This window comes from Bombina bombina, chromosome 2 (genome assembly GCF_027579735.1).
Source record: "Bombina bombina isolate aBomBom1 chromosome 2, aBomBom1.pri, whole genome shotgun sequence".
Lineage (NCBI taxonomy): Eukaryota > Metazoa > Chordata > Amphibia > Anura > Bombinatoridae > Bombina > Bombina bombina.
The window spans coordinates 1,247,669,670-1,247,685,829 of record NC_069500.1 but is presented as its reverse complement, the minus strand read 5'-3'; the positions used below and the strand labels follow the sequence as shown (position 1 = coordinate 1,247,685,829).

At 35.9% G+C, this 16,160-nt stretch overlaps 1 protein-coding gene across 1 annotated transcript in view; it reads right to left on the bottom strand.

Moving 5' to 3' along the window:
* Positions 1-16,160, bottom strand: part of UGDH (UDP-glucose 6-dehydrogenase) — a 36,451-nt gene that overhangs the window by 16,585 nt on the left and 3,706 nt on the right. The window contains exons 2-6 of the mRNA XM_053704045.1: positions 9,803-9,971; positions 4,587-4,688; positions 4,296-4,496; positions 3,258-3,455; positions 2,742-2,889 (exon numbers count right to left, since the gene is read on the bottom strand). Coding sequence (XP_053560020.1) covers positions 2,742-2,889; positions 3,258-3,455; positions 4,296-4,496; positions 4,587-4,688; positions 9,803-9,971 — 818 coding nt within the window. The remainder of the gene's footprint in view (positions 1-2,741; positions 2,890-3,257; positions 3,456-4,295; positions 4,497-4,586; positions 4,689-9,802; positions 9,972-16,160) is intronic.

The window sequence follows — 16,160 nt, the reverse complement described above, 5'->3', positions numbered from 1 at the left end:
ATTTTTAATGTAATGGCCGCTGCCATATTGAAACCTAGGTTCCCCTTAGCTAATCTATTCTGAGCACTATTAGGGACAGATAAACGTTGGCTGTGTGGAATATACCATATTAAAGTCATTTTATTTACCAGGGTCTAAAGTCCTTTTAACGTTGCTACGTTCCACACAACCTTTGCTTCCACACTTTGTCTGCCCCTAATTGTCCTTTATATCCAACAGTTTTAAACAGTTGGAAATAACTAGGGCAAATTGATATATAAGAATACTAAAAAAGTAACTCAATCTACATTACACATACAAATAATAAAGTAGATGCCAGTTACGGTAACTGTTCCATCATCTGAAGAAAATGAAATACCCAGTTCAGTCTATGCAGAGTGACGTGCAGTCACTAGAGGCAGGGCTTCACCTCCGATATGGGCAAAAATATATTTTTTTTTATTGGCTATAAAAAAAAAAAAAAAAAAAAAAAAAAAAAGAATACTGCATTTTTTTTTCACAGCTACATGTTGTGCAATGGAGAGGCACAAGCAGGTCTGCCGGCTGCTCCCCTCCATTACACAGCATGCTGCGCCACCTACTGGATGAAAGTGGTTAAGATCATTTCATGGCCCATAAGTGCTTATTTGAGCTGACCCAATCCAGTGAGAGGCATCAATCAGGGGAACTTAGGGTTGGGGCTGGATGTTAAATCATATAAAACAAAACAAAAACGGAAGAAAAAAAAAAAAACTACTTTCATTTATTTTGTTGCTGCCCTGTGCAGCTGCCAGCTTTGCTTCAGTGAAAAAGAGAGTGCTGTACTTCCCCTCCAAGTGCAGTGGAATGTGCCACTGTCACTTCCTTACAGAGCATGACGAGATGCAAAGAGCAGTGTTTTAGCCACATTTTATTAAAGTAAGTGCTGCAACCTTAGATTTTGCTGAAAGGGATTCTGTTAGTAAAAATGATAATTTAATGAATGTGGTTTAGTGTTTTTTTACTCTTTTACAGCATTTTATGGATCATTTTTGTATTTAATGTTACCTTAGCAGCTTGACTCTGTACTGCACACTAGTATATAGTCAAACTCTCTTACTAACTTATTAATGTTACCTTAGCAGCTTGTCTCTGTACTGCACACTAGTTTATAGCCTCACTCTCTTACAGACTTATTAATGTTACCTTAGCAGCTTGCCTCTGTACTGCACACTATTTTATAACCTCACTCTCTTACTGACTTATTAATGTTACCTTAGCAGCTTGCCTCTGTACTGCACACTAGTTTATAGCCTCACTCTCTTACCGACTTATTAATGTTACCTTAGCAGCTTGCCTCTGTACTGCACACTATTTTATAACCTCACTCTCTTACTGACTTATTAATGTTACCTTAGCAGCTTGCCTCTGTACTGCACACTAGTATATAGCCTCACTCTCTGACTTATGAACTCTCTGTAACTGTTTTCTCACAACATTATCTTACTATTATGCTGTTTGTATGGATGAGTTGTTATTTGACCAGAGTAAGCTAGACCAACAGCATGGTAATGTAAAATGAAACCAAGCAGTTTAGAATGAGTTATAGCAAATATGCTCCATGGCTCCTGTAGCTATAGTATTTCATTGTCAAACTGTATGTCTGACAAACCTGATGTAGACAACAATAATAATTTATTAATGCTCCCATTCATATGTGCTGTTCTGTTTCATATATTTAAAAGAGATACTTTAAAAAAATCAGTGGTGTCTCCCCCCTTTCAGTGGTCCCTCTTCCCCCCCTTGTGTGTCTCTCTCCCTCTCTCTCTATCCATCTCTCTCCCACTCCCTCTGTCTCTCTCCTTATGTGTCGTTCTCCCCCATGGTCTCTCTCTGTCTCTCTTCCTCCCCCTCTGACTCTCTCATCCCTTATGTGTCTCTCTAACCCTCTGTGTGTGATTGTTTTAAACATATTTTAATGGGCCTGGATTTCTAGGTCTCATAATCAGAGCAAGCATTTTGTTATCTGGCAAGGAGTTTCTGTTACAATCCTTTAGACTAAAATCAGATGTTTACTAAGTTGACCAGTTTTCCAAGACACCATTTAAAGGGACATGAAACCCATGTTTTCTTTCATGATTTAGAAAGAGCATGCAATTTTAAATAACTTTCCAATTTACATCTAATTTTCTTCATTCATTTGATATCCTTTGTTGAAAATCATATCTAAATATGCTCAGTAGCTGCCGATTGGTGGCTGCACATAGATACCTCATGTGATTGGCTCACCCATGTGTATTGTTATTTCTTCAACAAAGGAAATCTAAAGAATGAAGGCATATTCTAGCCACTGCCTCACCAGCCTCTGACGTCACTACTTTCCTTTATCATTATGGGACACTAAACCCCAAATTTTTCTTTCATGATTCAAATAGAGAATACAATTTTAAACATTCCAATTTACTTATATAATATAATTTGCTTCATTCTTTAGATATCCTTTGTTGAAGAAATAGCAATGCACATGGGTGAGCCAATCACACAAGACATCTATGTGCAGCCACCAAGCCTATCTATATATGCTGTTCAGCAAAGGATATCAAGAGAATAAAGCAAATTAGATAACAGAATTAAATTAGAAAGTTGTTTAAAATTGCATCATCTTTCTAAATCATGAAACAAACAAAAAAAGTGGGTTTAATGTCCCTTTAGGATTAGTTTTATATTTCACACAAGCCTATAAATAACCCACGGCTATAACAATAATAATAATGCTCAATTACCAACACTGGCTTTCAAGAATTTATTTCCAATTCTCTGGTCCATCCCAATGGCTCTTGCAACCTCCTCTACATCTGCTCCTGTTGCTTCACACAAGGCACTTATTGAGTTAATGCTACTGATTCTCTGAGCTAGGAAAGCGTTGGCAGCCTGGTTACATGGAGGGAAAAGAACTTGTAAAAATGTTTCACTTAATCAGAAAATAAAATAATTTGGAAATCTTTGTTTAATGTTACATTAATGTTACAGTAAACTAGGGCTTATACTGAAAAGAACGTGGACTAGTTACATTGTTCCTTGTGGACTACATGGAAGAAACAAATTTCATGTAACGCCTACAGTGTAGTAGTAATAAAAAAAAAAAAAAAACACAAAACACTACATTTTAAAGAAATATAGCATCTATTTTTATTATTTATAACTTGCTATCTTACAGCTTATTTATATTTTTTCCATTACAAATGAGTTACTATTAGATTAGTAAAGACAAAATAGGAGAATACACACAAATAAAATACCAGTTTTGACAGCTCTGATGACCAGGTGTTGGTTGTAATTATTTTTTCTTTGGGGACCCAGTGCTCATAAACTGCACATAGAGCTTGCACAGCCTTCTGCCCCTCGGGGGTTTCATCTCCACCAATCAAAACCCTGTCTGGATTCTTTAGATCCTTAATCGCTGTTCCCTCTGCCAAAAACTCTGGGTTAGAAAGCACCTAAGAGAAGACAGAAAAGTACTGGATTGTTACTATACACAGAGAATTACTATCACCCCATTATATAGATACAGGGCTCCTTAGTGTTCTCCACAGAACCTATTTAATGGGCACACCAGCCAGCTGATTTCACTGACTACTTGACTAAAATGTAAGACAATATTAAGCTAAAAATTAGCCAGTATTAAATGTTTTCAATATTTGTTGGACAATTTATTGCTCAATTAGTTTAGTTTCATTTTTGCTTTGGATAGCTTAAAGTAACATTTATAAAATAATAATAAAAAATAACAATACATGTATTATACTGCCTCAAGTACCTCATATTTCCACCTGGATTGCACCATTGTCTCCTTAACTTTACATTTGGGGGGGAAACAAACACACACAGCTATACCAGAGGCTGCCTGATTTAGATTAAAAGGGACATGAAACCCAAAATGCTCTTAATTCAGATAGAGCATGAAGTATAAAACAACTTTCCAATTTATTTTATGATCTTGCTAGCCTTTAGAAAGAAAAAAAAACCCTACGAAGAGCAAAGCACTATTGGGAGCTAGCCGTCGATTGGTTGGTGTACACACAAATGCCTCGTCATTGGTTGATCGGATGTTTTCAGCTAGCACTCAGTAGTGCATTGCTACTCCTTTAGCTAAGGATACCAATAGAATGAAGCATATGTAATAATAGAAGTGGGAGTGGCTTTTATGTGTAGACTATCTGAATCACGAAATAACGTTTCAGGGTTTCATGATCCTTTACATCCCCAGATGCTAAACAGGATAACAAGAAAGGAATGAGGTTTGAACAAGTCACACAAGAAGCCGATTCTGGTCTCACCTGTAGGTTCAGATTAGGTTTAGTGTTGGCATCAAATATCCGCCGGATGCTCTCTGCTGCGCGTACTGGTACCGTGCTCTTTTCTGTAACTATTTTATAACCATTTGAATTTTGCACAATACGTCTAGCACAGGCTTCAATGTACTTCAGATCTGCTGCACGCCCTTTACCCATCCCATAGGTCTTAGTCGGAGTGTTAACCTGAATGTAGAAGAAAAACAAACAAACGTTGTGTTAGACAAAAAAAATATAATGAACAAACTGTTTCAGCGCACACACACACACACTTACCGATATGAAAACTAAGTCTGCCTCCTGTATGGCACTGTCGATATCAGTAGAGTAGAAAAGATTTTTGCCTCTGCAGGATTCTACCACTTCTTTAAGACCTGGCTGTAATATAATAAAGATAAATAAATAAAAAGGACATATAAGTGCAAAAATACAATGCAATCAATTGTCCAATAATCTATTGCTTTAACTATGTATTTAACCCCTGAAAATCATTACCAGATCCGCAATGCACTACTTAAAGGGACAGTACACCGTAAAATTGTTTTTAAATTAATGTATTTTCAATGACTTGTTATACCAGCTGCAGAGTAGAAAATGTTTGAGAGTTTGCATTTTCGGGTTTATTTATGTATATGAATTAGCTGGTTTTGTGCTTTTCAACCACAGCCTATTACAATGGGTTGAGCTTCCAGCTAATATCAGATCTCATTATGTTATCACTTTTATTCACACAGACTTGCATCCTTATCTTATATCTGTTTGTAAAGCAAACTCAATGCTTAGAAAGAACAATGGAAAATTAACATTTTATTACTTAAACTATCCTGCAACCCACTGAGAGTGCAATTTCTTCTGCTGGCTGTGTTTACATAGTCTGTCAATAGCGTATACTCCAGTATCAAAATTTTAAGTATAGGTTGTGATACCACAGGCTAAATCAGCTATTTCATATGCTGAAATAGGTGTAAAGGAGCTACTTGTAAACAATTTAATACACTCCAGCAGGTAAAATGGATCATTGGGAACAATTTAAAGGGGAGACATTTTTTGGGTGAACTGTCCCTTTAAAGCTAGCTGAACACATCTGGGGATCTTATGACAAAAGGCATGTGTGTAGCCCCAATCACCAGTTAGCGCCCATTAGTTAACTGCTGCTCCTGAGCCTACCTATGTAAGCTTTTCATCAAAGGATCCCATGAGAATAAAATAAGTGAGAATAGAAGAAAAAAAAATTCTATTAAACACATTAATTTCTCGGAATCATGAAAGTTTAACTCAATTTTGACTTTCATGTCAGTTTAAGAGTTATCAGATTTATAAATGTATTAATTTTGCATTGAACAGAGTTGTGTCCTTAATACACAAACGCCTATCTATACGCTTTAGATTGTAAGCTCTCATTTAAGCTTCCCTAAGGTCTCCAATTGATTTAATAATATACAGTAAATATAGCTATGAACAGTGGAACTGCCCTGAGGTTACATTATTAGATAATATCTATTTACAACGGACTTTCTAATGTAGACAATGCTAACAATATTTAGTGAGAGCGTGCAGCTTTTGGTATTGCAGAGCCTAAACAACTGTGTGCTTAAAGGGACAGTGCTTAAATGATCCCTTTATTACCTATTCCCCAGTTTTGCATAACCAACACAGTTATATTAATATACCTTTTACCTCTGTGATTACCTTGTATCTAAGCATCTTCTGACAGCCCCCTGATCACACAACATTTTATTTATTATTATCTATTGACTTGCATTTTATCCAATTAGTGCAGTGTCTGCCACGGGCGTGATCACAATGTTATCTATGTGGCTCACATGAAATAGCACTCCCCTGTTGGGAAAAGCAAATAAAAAGCATTTGATAAGAGGCAGTCTTCAAAGGCTGAGAAATTAGCATATGAGCCTACCTAGGGTTAGCTTTCAATTAAGAATACCAAGATTACAAAACACATTTGATGATAAAAGTAAAATGGAAAGTGGTTTTAAATTGCATGCCCTATCTGAAGCATTAAAGTTTATTTTTTGACTAGACAGTCCCTTTAAACGTACATGATTCCGATAGGGCATGCAATTTAAAACAACTTTCCAATTCACTTTTATCTTCAAATTAGCTTTGTTCTCTTGATATTCTTTGTTGAAAGCTTAACCTAGGTAGAGTCATATGGTAATTTATAATCCCTTGAAGGCCACCTCTTTTCTCAGTGCATTTGGACAGTTATTCACAGCTAAACAGCACTAGTTTATATGTGTCCTGTGTATTTACCTAGGAGTCAGCACCGATTGGCTAAAATGCAAGTCTGTGAAAAGAACTGAGGGGTCATCCGGCAAAGGCTTAGATTCAAAGTAATCACAGAGGTAAAAAGTATATTAATATAACGGTGTTGGTTATGCAAAACTGGGTAATGAGTAATAAAGGAACTATCTATATTTTAAAACAATAGAAATTCTTGAGCAGAATGTCCCTTTAACCTTTGTAAAAAAAAAAAGGACACATCTTGTGCTGCTGACTGGTCAGGTTTTGTTCAGGAGCAGCAGGGCTGGCAATTCTCAAGTGGAACTTTACCCATGGATTTAAACACATTTTTTTAGGCTCACTAATGCAAAAATGACACTTTGCAAGGAATAAGAGCATTCATACAAAAGTACTCCAGCACTAGTGTAAACTTTCCAAATTGCAAAGCCCCCGCACTACAAGGCTCGTACAGATTGGAAAAATGCAGTCAAAAAGCAGCAGCATTTATCACAAAGGAATGTTTATTTCAGAAGACAAGGTTTCAGACAAATCAGTCTTGTATCAGGGCTTTAAATACATGATTAAGGACCGATGTGTCTGAAACGTTTTTGTTTATACCTTCTGAAATAAACATTCATTTGTAATAAACGCTACTGCTTTTGGGCTGAATTTTCCAAGGAATGAGAGCATGCATTTATTTCCATTTGAGTTTAAACATATTATTTACAAATGTAAAACTAGTAACACTTTTAAAAAGGGAATTTTGTTTATACTTAGTAAGCCATAGCAATGATGATGAACATATTCCAAGGAGGTGATACTCAATTACTTTAACATTTGATATTTCCTATGAGCTATAATAAAAAAAATAAAAATCAAATAGCTGCTGACTCAGAGGAAGTGCAGACCATTTACAAAATAATGTAATGGTTAATATTCACAAGGTCCTTGTGAATTAGTTTCCCAAGTGTCATTACTCCATATGATTAATAGGCAATACTCTAAGAGGGTCGGTTATATGAGCAGAAGTACCAACATATTTGAGACTAAACTGTATAGGATTACTATAAATACAATGGACAATAATTACTCTCACATTATTGTAATTAACTACAGGTGGGGTCCTTGCAAAAGACTGTCACCTTTGTGACTTTGGTCTGCGAGTTGGCACATTTAAAATTCAGGAACCAAACTAGATAAGAGGTGCCAGACAACTCTTTAGGAGCCAAACAATGGTGTTTATTTATAAAGCTATGTGCCTGTTGGAGTCTATGCATGTCATTGGGGCTTTGTTTTGGTTTGTTTTCAAGGGGAAAAACAAACAAACCCACCCTTATCTGATATAGGTCTATAGAATAGAGAAAGGTTTAATGGATATCAAGTCTATCAGGAGACGTCCCCACCGACCCTCAGTTTTTAAATAAGGTTTGTTTTATTTTGTCCAATCAATCAAACGTGAATTGGTAGGAACAGTGAGTCACAAGCTGCAGGTATTGTCACCTAAATCACCAATTTGCATGCAGTAAAAATATTTTAAAGCAAATAATCACAACCTAAAAACAAACACTCAGAGCCGCTCCTTACCCTGCTGTTACACAGACATGACTATAAACCATTCAAGAATTCTAGTATAATGGGTTTTTTTCTGACATTCTATGCACTTAAAGTGACAATATCCAGAGGGAGAACACAATTTGAGGAAAATCAATTATAATTTATTTTTGTTGAAATACTTTTACATTGCAGCATACCTAAATAGGTTCATGGTGTGCATGTGTTTTTAGAACTATAATGGCAACAGTGTTTACAATTTATATATAAATTTGTTCACACACTCCTAATACTACCTCAGTATGCGGTTATAGAAATGAGTTTCAACAAAGGATACCAAGATAAACTGGTAAATTCAATAATAGAATAAACTGGAAGATTTTACAATTAAAGTGAACACACATATATATATATATATATATATATATATATATATAAAAAAAGGCTATGGCTATACATCCTTGTCTAAGTTATTAAGACACAATTTAATTAAATTGTGTCTTATGTATATTTATTAAGGAGAGTTGTGGTCACATCCTGCTCTAGTGACAGATGTTAAATTGCCACTGATTATGCAAGTGAACTTTACACATCTTAACTATCATGTACTTTGTTTATTTTTTCCCCGTTGTTGAAGGAGCAGCCTTCAGGGACTGTATTGATATGTTCTTGTGTGTCACTGTTTATCAATAGCTTCCTTCAAGACAAACAATTAAATTCAATTATGGTTATGATTACCACTGCAAACATATTGTACAAATGCAGAATGAAGGCTTGTGAAAGCTTAAGTTTTTTTTTTGTCTTAAAAAGATAGCTAATCCCTTTATTACCCATTCCCCAGCCTTGCATAACCAACACAGTTCTATTAATATACTTTTTGCATAAATAAAAAGAGAGAAGCGCTCAACCTGGGAACGAATAACAGCATAATAGCTTGTTCTATGGCTAGTTACCACCCAAGAAGCAGCCTCTTTTTGCTCACATGTGCCCTTTACAGAGAAGAACTCTCCTGTAGCATATCAGTCTGATCCTGAATTAATAATACACTTTTTATCTAAGCCTCATAAACCCCCCTTAGCATATAACTTTGTTATCTATTGATTTGCATTTTAGCCAATTAGTGCTGTGTACAACTCCGGGAGGGAGCAAAATGTTATCTATATGGCTCAGATGAACTAGCAGTCCCCTGTTGTGAAAACATAATAAAGCATGTGATAAGAGGCTGTCTGTAGTAGCTTAGAAAAAGGCAGAAATGTAGAGGTTTAAAGGTTATAAAGTAAATTAATATAGCAATGTTGGTTGTGCAAAACTGGGGGATGGGTAGTAAAGGCAATATCTATCTTTTTAAACAATAACCATTTTTGTGTAGACTGTCCCTTTAATGGAACTTTTTTTTTAAACAACTTTCCAAAGTACTTCTATTTTTAAATGTGCTTCATTTTTTGGTATCTTTTGTTGAAGGGGGGGTCACTGGGAGCTAGCTGAACATACTGGCTGAGCCAATGACAAGAGGCATGTTTGTGCAGCAACCAAACAGCAGCTAAAACCCAGTAGTGCACTGCTGCTCCTGAGCCTTCCTAGGTATGCTTTTTACACATAGGGTACTAAGAGAAAGAAGCAAAATTTGATTATGGAAGCTGTCTGAATTAAGAAAGAAAACATCTGGGTTTCATGTTCTTGTATCAACATGGTCCCATTACCTCATAGATGGGCAATGTGTCCGAGTTCCAGGCGTTGATCCTCGTTTCATTCACATCAACAACAGTCACTTTGATATCTGGACACATCTGGGCAATGACACTGCATGTTGGCCCTCCAACATAGCCGGCACCAATGCAGCAAATCTTCTTAATGTGAAACATGGCCATACTAAAAGAAAGTTTAGAAAATGTGAAAAGCGTGTTAGACCACAGTATCAAACACTGCTGTTTGATGTTTTGTTTGTCAGAGTTAATTTTACACAATACAGGTGTACCTGTGAGATATAGCGGGTTCGGTTTCAGATCACCGCAATAAAGCAAATAAAAATAGGAGTCGCACTTATTGCCAGTGCATATAAAAGCTTTTACACTATACTGTAGTCTGCTATGTGTTTTTTTTTTAGACATAATGCTATTGCACAAACAATGTACATAACTTAAAGGGTCAGTCAACCCAAAAATTATAATAAATTATTCCTATGTAATTACATTTTACAGCTATTCAACTGAGCAGTATTCTTTAGTTGCGTGTATAAAATGAACCCCCCCCTCCCCCACGAAAAAGTTGGAGAGAACCAAAGAATAGTGGTTGTCATACACGGCAGATTTTTTTAAAAATTTGCGATTGTGCGAAGTACGTGCGCGATCAACACAAAGCTGCTATTTTCAAGTGAGCCTTCTTTTAAGATGACGTCAGGGAAAGGAGGGGTGTCTGGTGCTCATTTTAAAATGGCTGGAGCGCAAATAAGTGATTTTACATTAAAACTATATGCACGTTAAACATGAGCTACAGGGTGAGTTAATCATAATTACATACTAAGAAATAATTTATTATAATTTTTGGGTTAACTGTCCCTTTAACTTTTTTTTTTTCTTCTTTCTTTAAATGGCTTGCTCGACACAGACTTGGCACAAAAAAAAAAAAAAGGAGGGGGAGCGATAGATCTGCAAAACTATCTCATAGTGAAGTACAATAAAAGCGAGGTATGCATGTACATATAGATCTTACTGTGTGTTTGGCCACATTAGTTTAAAACAAAATGACCTTTACAAAATAGGACTACTAATTAAATCATATTCATGTTACAACAGTACTGAACACTACAGGACCAATAGGATATTTGTATACATGTAGAATGAGATCACATTTACCAGCAGTGAGCATTTAATAAAAATAATCTGGTTACAACTGAAAAGGAAGTGCACGTCATTAGAGGGGGCGAGGAGATGGGGCCAGTTACTCTGGAGTCTTCAGCTCAGTTGCACAACACAAGATTACGTAGATAATTCTCCGTACATCTCATCTCCCATAATAGAATTACTATAATACAAAGATCCTCAGGATTCAAAGACCAGTAAATACAGTGGATTTGCAGAACTAACAAATGCATGATAACAAGACAATGCAATTAGTCTGAAGTTCAATTGAGTAGTAGATTTTTTTTTCTGACAAAATTCAGTTATGTCTATTGCCACTCCTCCTGTATCATATGAAAGCCATCAGCCAATCACAATGCATACACATTCTGTGAATTCTTGCTCATGCTCAGTAGGAGCTGGTGACTTAGGGCTAGATTTATCAAAGGCTAGGCGAACTCTGTACGTTCTTCGCCTGTAACTGCGCCCCAGCTCACCTCCGGAGAGGCGCACATGTGCGCCTCAATTTATAAAAAAAATAGACGTAACTTTGCGCAGGCGAGCTGGGGCGTAGTAATGATAAATTGCGCCTGTCGGGAACAGCATTTACTCCCTATAAATATTTGCGCCGCCATGTTTTGATTATTAAAAAAACGTTTTTTAGGTAACTAATTAGCTAATATTTATATTACACATTTTGCCAAATGAAGTAAATTGGAAAGTTGTTTAAAAGGGCATGCGCTCTCTGTATTATAAAAGTTTAATTTTTACTTGAGAGTCCCTTTAAGCACAGTGTAATACCTCCACAACTACTAAAGTAGCCCCAATGTAGATTTGTTCAGCAATGTCATATTTTGTACCCATTTTTAAAATTAGCAGCCAGAACTTTTTTTTAATTTTTTACTTACTTTTTAGTGAGGGAAGGAGGTCAAATTTTATTTATGAAAAATAGTTGCAGGCATCAAAGGAACATCTACTTTCCCCAAACTTGTAAATGATTTATTTTAAGAGGAGGTAACAAAATAATTATGCCCTTTTACATCCATAAAGAAAAGTCACTTTTAACCCTAAGCTGTCAAACCACCATTGCAACCTTTATTGCGTTGGCAGAATATCATTCTGACTTGCAATAAAACCTAGCAGTAAGGCTGCTGTCTAGCAGACGTGGCAGAAAAAGGGAGTATTTATACCCAGTCATTTCACATTCCAAACCTTTACACAAACTGCATATTGTCCCCAGGTATTAAAGAAGCCCATTCATTTACTGATTAGTTAACAGACCAAGCATTGGATAGAAAGAAATGTATTCCAGTAAAAAGCTCTTTTTTTTTTTATTATTTTTTTTTTTTTTTACAGACAGTATACCCAGAAAAACAAAAGTAAAAATATGATCTACATAATAAATGTGCATTATTATATTCTATATGTTAAAAACTGGAGAAGGAAAGAAAAATCTAAAACAGAGAACAGTAACTTTCAAATACAGGATGGGAACTAACACTCCATTAAGAGACCGTAAAGTAAAAAATCAATGTTCATGATTCAGACACAGCATGCAATTTTAATCAACTTTCCATTTTACTTCTAGCATCTAATTTGCTTTGTACTCTGTATTCTTTGTTGAAAAGCATACCTAGGTAGGCTCACAAGCAGCAGAATACCACTGGGCACTAGCTGTTGATTGGTGGCTGCACATATATGCCTCGTCATTGGCTGACCCAATGTGTTTAATTAGCTCCCAGTAGTGCATTGCTCCTTCTAGAACAAAGGATACCATGAGAATGAAACAAATTTAAAAATAAAATGACATTTAAAATTGCACACTCTGAATAATATGAATGAGTTCTTGCTTTAAATTAAACCTGACTAGAATTAAGAGCTCACATGGAAGTCTAAATGTTTAAAAAAGAGACAACATATTAAAAATAGAAACTTTTATTTCAAAATAAGAAGTTAAAATTATTTTCCCAGGTATCGGTTTCCAACATTTTTCATCAATACATATCAGCTGCTTGAAGATAAATATTACTATTATAAAACAAGGTTAATGAAAATTTCTGTCTGGTTCTGTCAAATACATAGGGTCACACGCCTTAGTTTTCACAGGACTGATACAGAACATACATAAAACTATAATACTTTTAAAACTGAAAGATCAGCAGAACAAATTAATCTGCAGGAAGTGCTAAACTTGACTCACAAATCAAAGACATTGGCTGGATATAAAAACCCCAGGGACAAATGCTATGGATTATCTTCAAAATCTGCCTCCTGTCATTGCTATTGAGATTTGACAGAACTGAAGAAATCTGTTATTCTGTCTCACACACACAGAACAATGTTGTTATCTGTTACAAGTAAATTTAGTGATCCTTGGCCGCCACTAACACAACCATATTAATCAGTGATGTGACAGCCAAGTGTGGTTAATAATGCCTAGGTCATCAGTTACACAGAGGACAATGATGCATCCTTGCATTGCACAGTAGAGGGATTCTCTCTTGTGCAGAGTGGTACTTGGATATCCAGAATAACCTGGACATTTGAGACAGTACCACAGAAAAAGAAAGTCTGTTTAACAGAACACACAGATTAGCTGGAAAACTATGTATCTATTTGTGACTTCTGGAAACTGCTTACTGTTACTAATGTGCAGCCTTTTTAGTTTCTGAAACACTATAAAAACAAATTAGCATTTGTGTGGACCTCACTGCAGGGCCCCCATGTGCTTGCCTTGTTAGCATTCTATAACAGGGCTTGACAAACCCAGGAGCCTGAGAGTCACTGGCTCCTAGAATTGTACATCTGGCTCCTAACAAATACCACTGTCTAGCTCCTAAAAGCGTGCCTGGCTCCTATATATTCTTACCGGCTCCTAAATTTTAAACAGATTTGTCGACCCCTTCTATAGCATCAGGGTAGATAATAAACCAAAGTGAGGTATATTTTACATGTCTGCTAATTACCTAACCATCTAATCTCTATTTTCTTCTTTGCATAAACGATCCATTTATATAGCTCATACAGTTTGTTTTTGTTTTAAAATGTATAGTTTTGCTTATTTTTAAATAACATTGCACTGATTTTCAGACTCCTAACCAAGCCCCAAAGTTTTAGGAGAATACTGATGTATACCTACTCCAGCTTGCTCCTGTTTGTGTAAAGTGTCTTTTCATATGCAGAGGAAGGGGGAGAGGGGTCTGCTTTTTTTTTTTTTTCCTTTCTTTTGAAGCACTTGCAGTGGGTGTTCTAGCTAATCTCTTTAACAGAGTTAAACTGTGAGCTTCTAAGTAAGTTTTTAAATGGTTAACATTTTATTACTTAACTATCCTGCACCCTGGGAGTGTAATTTATTCTGCTGGCTGTGTTTACTTAGGCTATTCAATAGCCTAGACTCCAGTAAACAAACTTTACTATAGGTGGGGATACCACAAGCTAAATCAGCTATTTCCAATCCCAAAATAGGGGTAAAGGGGCTATTTGTAAACAATGTAATACACTCCAGTAGGTAAAATGGATCATTGGGAACAATTTAAAGGGGAGAAAATGTTTGGGTGAACTGTCCTTTTAAGTCTAAAATTATAGCAATATTCTTTCATTATTTATTTTGCTGAAGATTGTTGAGTTTCCAGTCCTGAAAACTAAGAGTGGATGGCAGGCTTCACAAACCTAACCATGCCATATACTTCTCCCTAATTTGTAATTAGTGATCTTATCTTCTCTGCTGAAGCTCAACCATGGAGATTGTGTTAACACATATACAGTGACAATCCATGTCTTGAGCATTGGAGAAACAATTGCAGCAAACAAGGTGTTAATCTGTTCTAATATAGTTCAGGCTCTGCTGATATGTTAATCTATTGGAAGACTTCAGAACACTATAGCAATTACAAGTTGTTTACAGTCCCTTTAATTGAAGAGCTCTTCTGAGCTTATACTGAAGGATACTGTAGTTAATAAAAAAGGGCTTCTTCAAATAGCTATTATAAATGCTAGATAGAATGATGTATTTATAAACATAGATAAGCCTGAGAATATGTAGATCTTTAAAATGTATACAAGTTGTTTACTCTTATTTATTTATTTTTTATTTTTTAATTTAAAGTTTTATTGTCCATAAAGCAATGGGTGCCACCATGTTGTAACCTAAGTTTCCTTCTCTGCTGAGGCCAATCAGGAACGGTTATAAAATAAGTTACTATGCACACCTAATGGCTGTGTGGAATATAGCAGTGCTAAGTTCTGGAGTCTGCATTTCACTTTTTACAGCAAAAAGAATTAATTTTCAGAATTAAATTACAGGAAAATGGAACAAAAATAATCAAAGAATACTGCAACGTTGTTTTACTACACATAATCTAATATTTAATACTACAACTTCAGAGTGTTTAATGTCCCTTTAAAGTTTGCCTTGCTGTTGCACCACCTTTACAATCCATATAAAATTAAATTGTCCCATTGCAGCCTAATTATATTTTGCATGTCAGCTTGTACAAAACAAATAGAAGTTCTGATCATCCATACATAGCTAAAAAGGCACAAACAATGGAAGTTTGGAGGGTCTTGCTTCACCTTACAACATCTGCCGCTCCCCATGGGAAAAGAACATTTGGTCAGTGGCCCCCAGATACATTTAGTTTTTAAACATTGTTCTGTTACTTGTAAGACAGGGGTATCAAACTCATTCTAAAGAAACATCCTACTCAACATATTTTTGGTCTAGAGGCTTAGGTCAAGTCAGGGAGATCCATGGGAGTTCTGTGGGCAAGACTGTGATGTCATGGGTTGTGACAGTGTTCTAGAGCTTGACCTCTCCCTCTTGGTAAAGACTGCTAGACAAAAAAAAAAAACCTATGTGTGAAGCTGATGGGAATGGGTGTTAGTTTACATTATGTGGCCACAAAAACAGTATGGCACATAAACATTGCATCTCCCCCAAAGAAGAGCCACTTCCAGCCCAAATTGGGCGCTGGCCAGGTTTAACTGTGAAGACCATAACATAAGCAAGATGAAGATAGCTCTCGCGTCTAAACATTTTTAAAGTGATCAGAATTTTTTTATATGCTCTGACATTAGCATCTCATGCCCTCTGCCATGGGTATTATGGGAAAAAAATATTGCAAACCTGCTGTACTGCACTAGAATAGTTTGTGCTTTTGTGTCCCTTTAAAGGGACAGTCTAGGCCAAAATAAACTTTCATGATTCAGATAGAGCATGTAA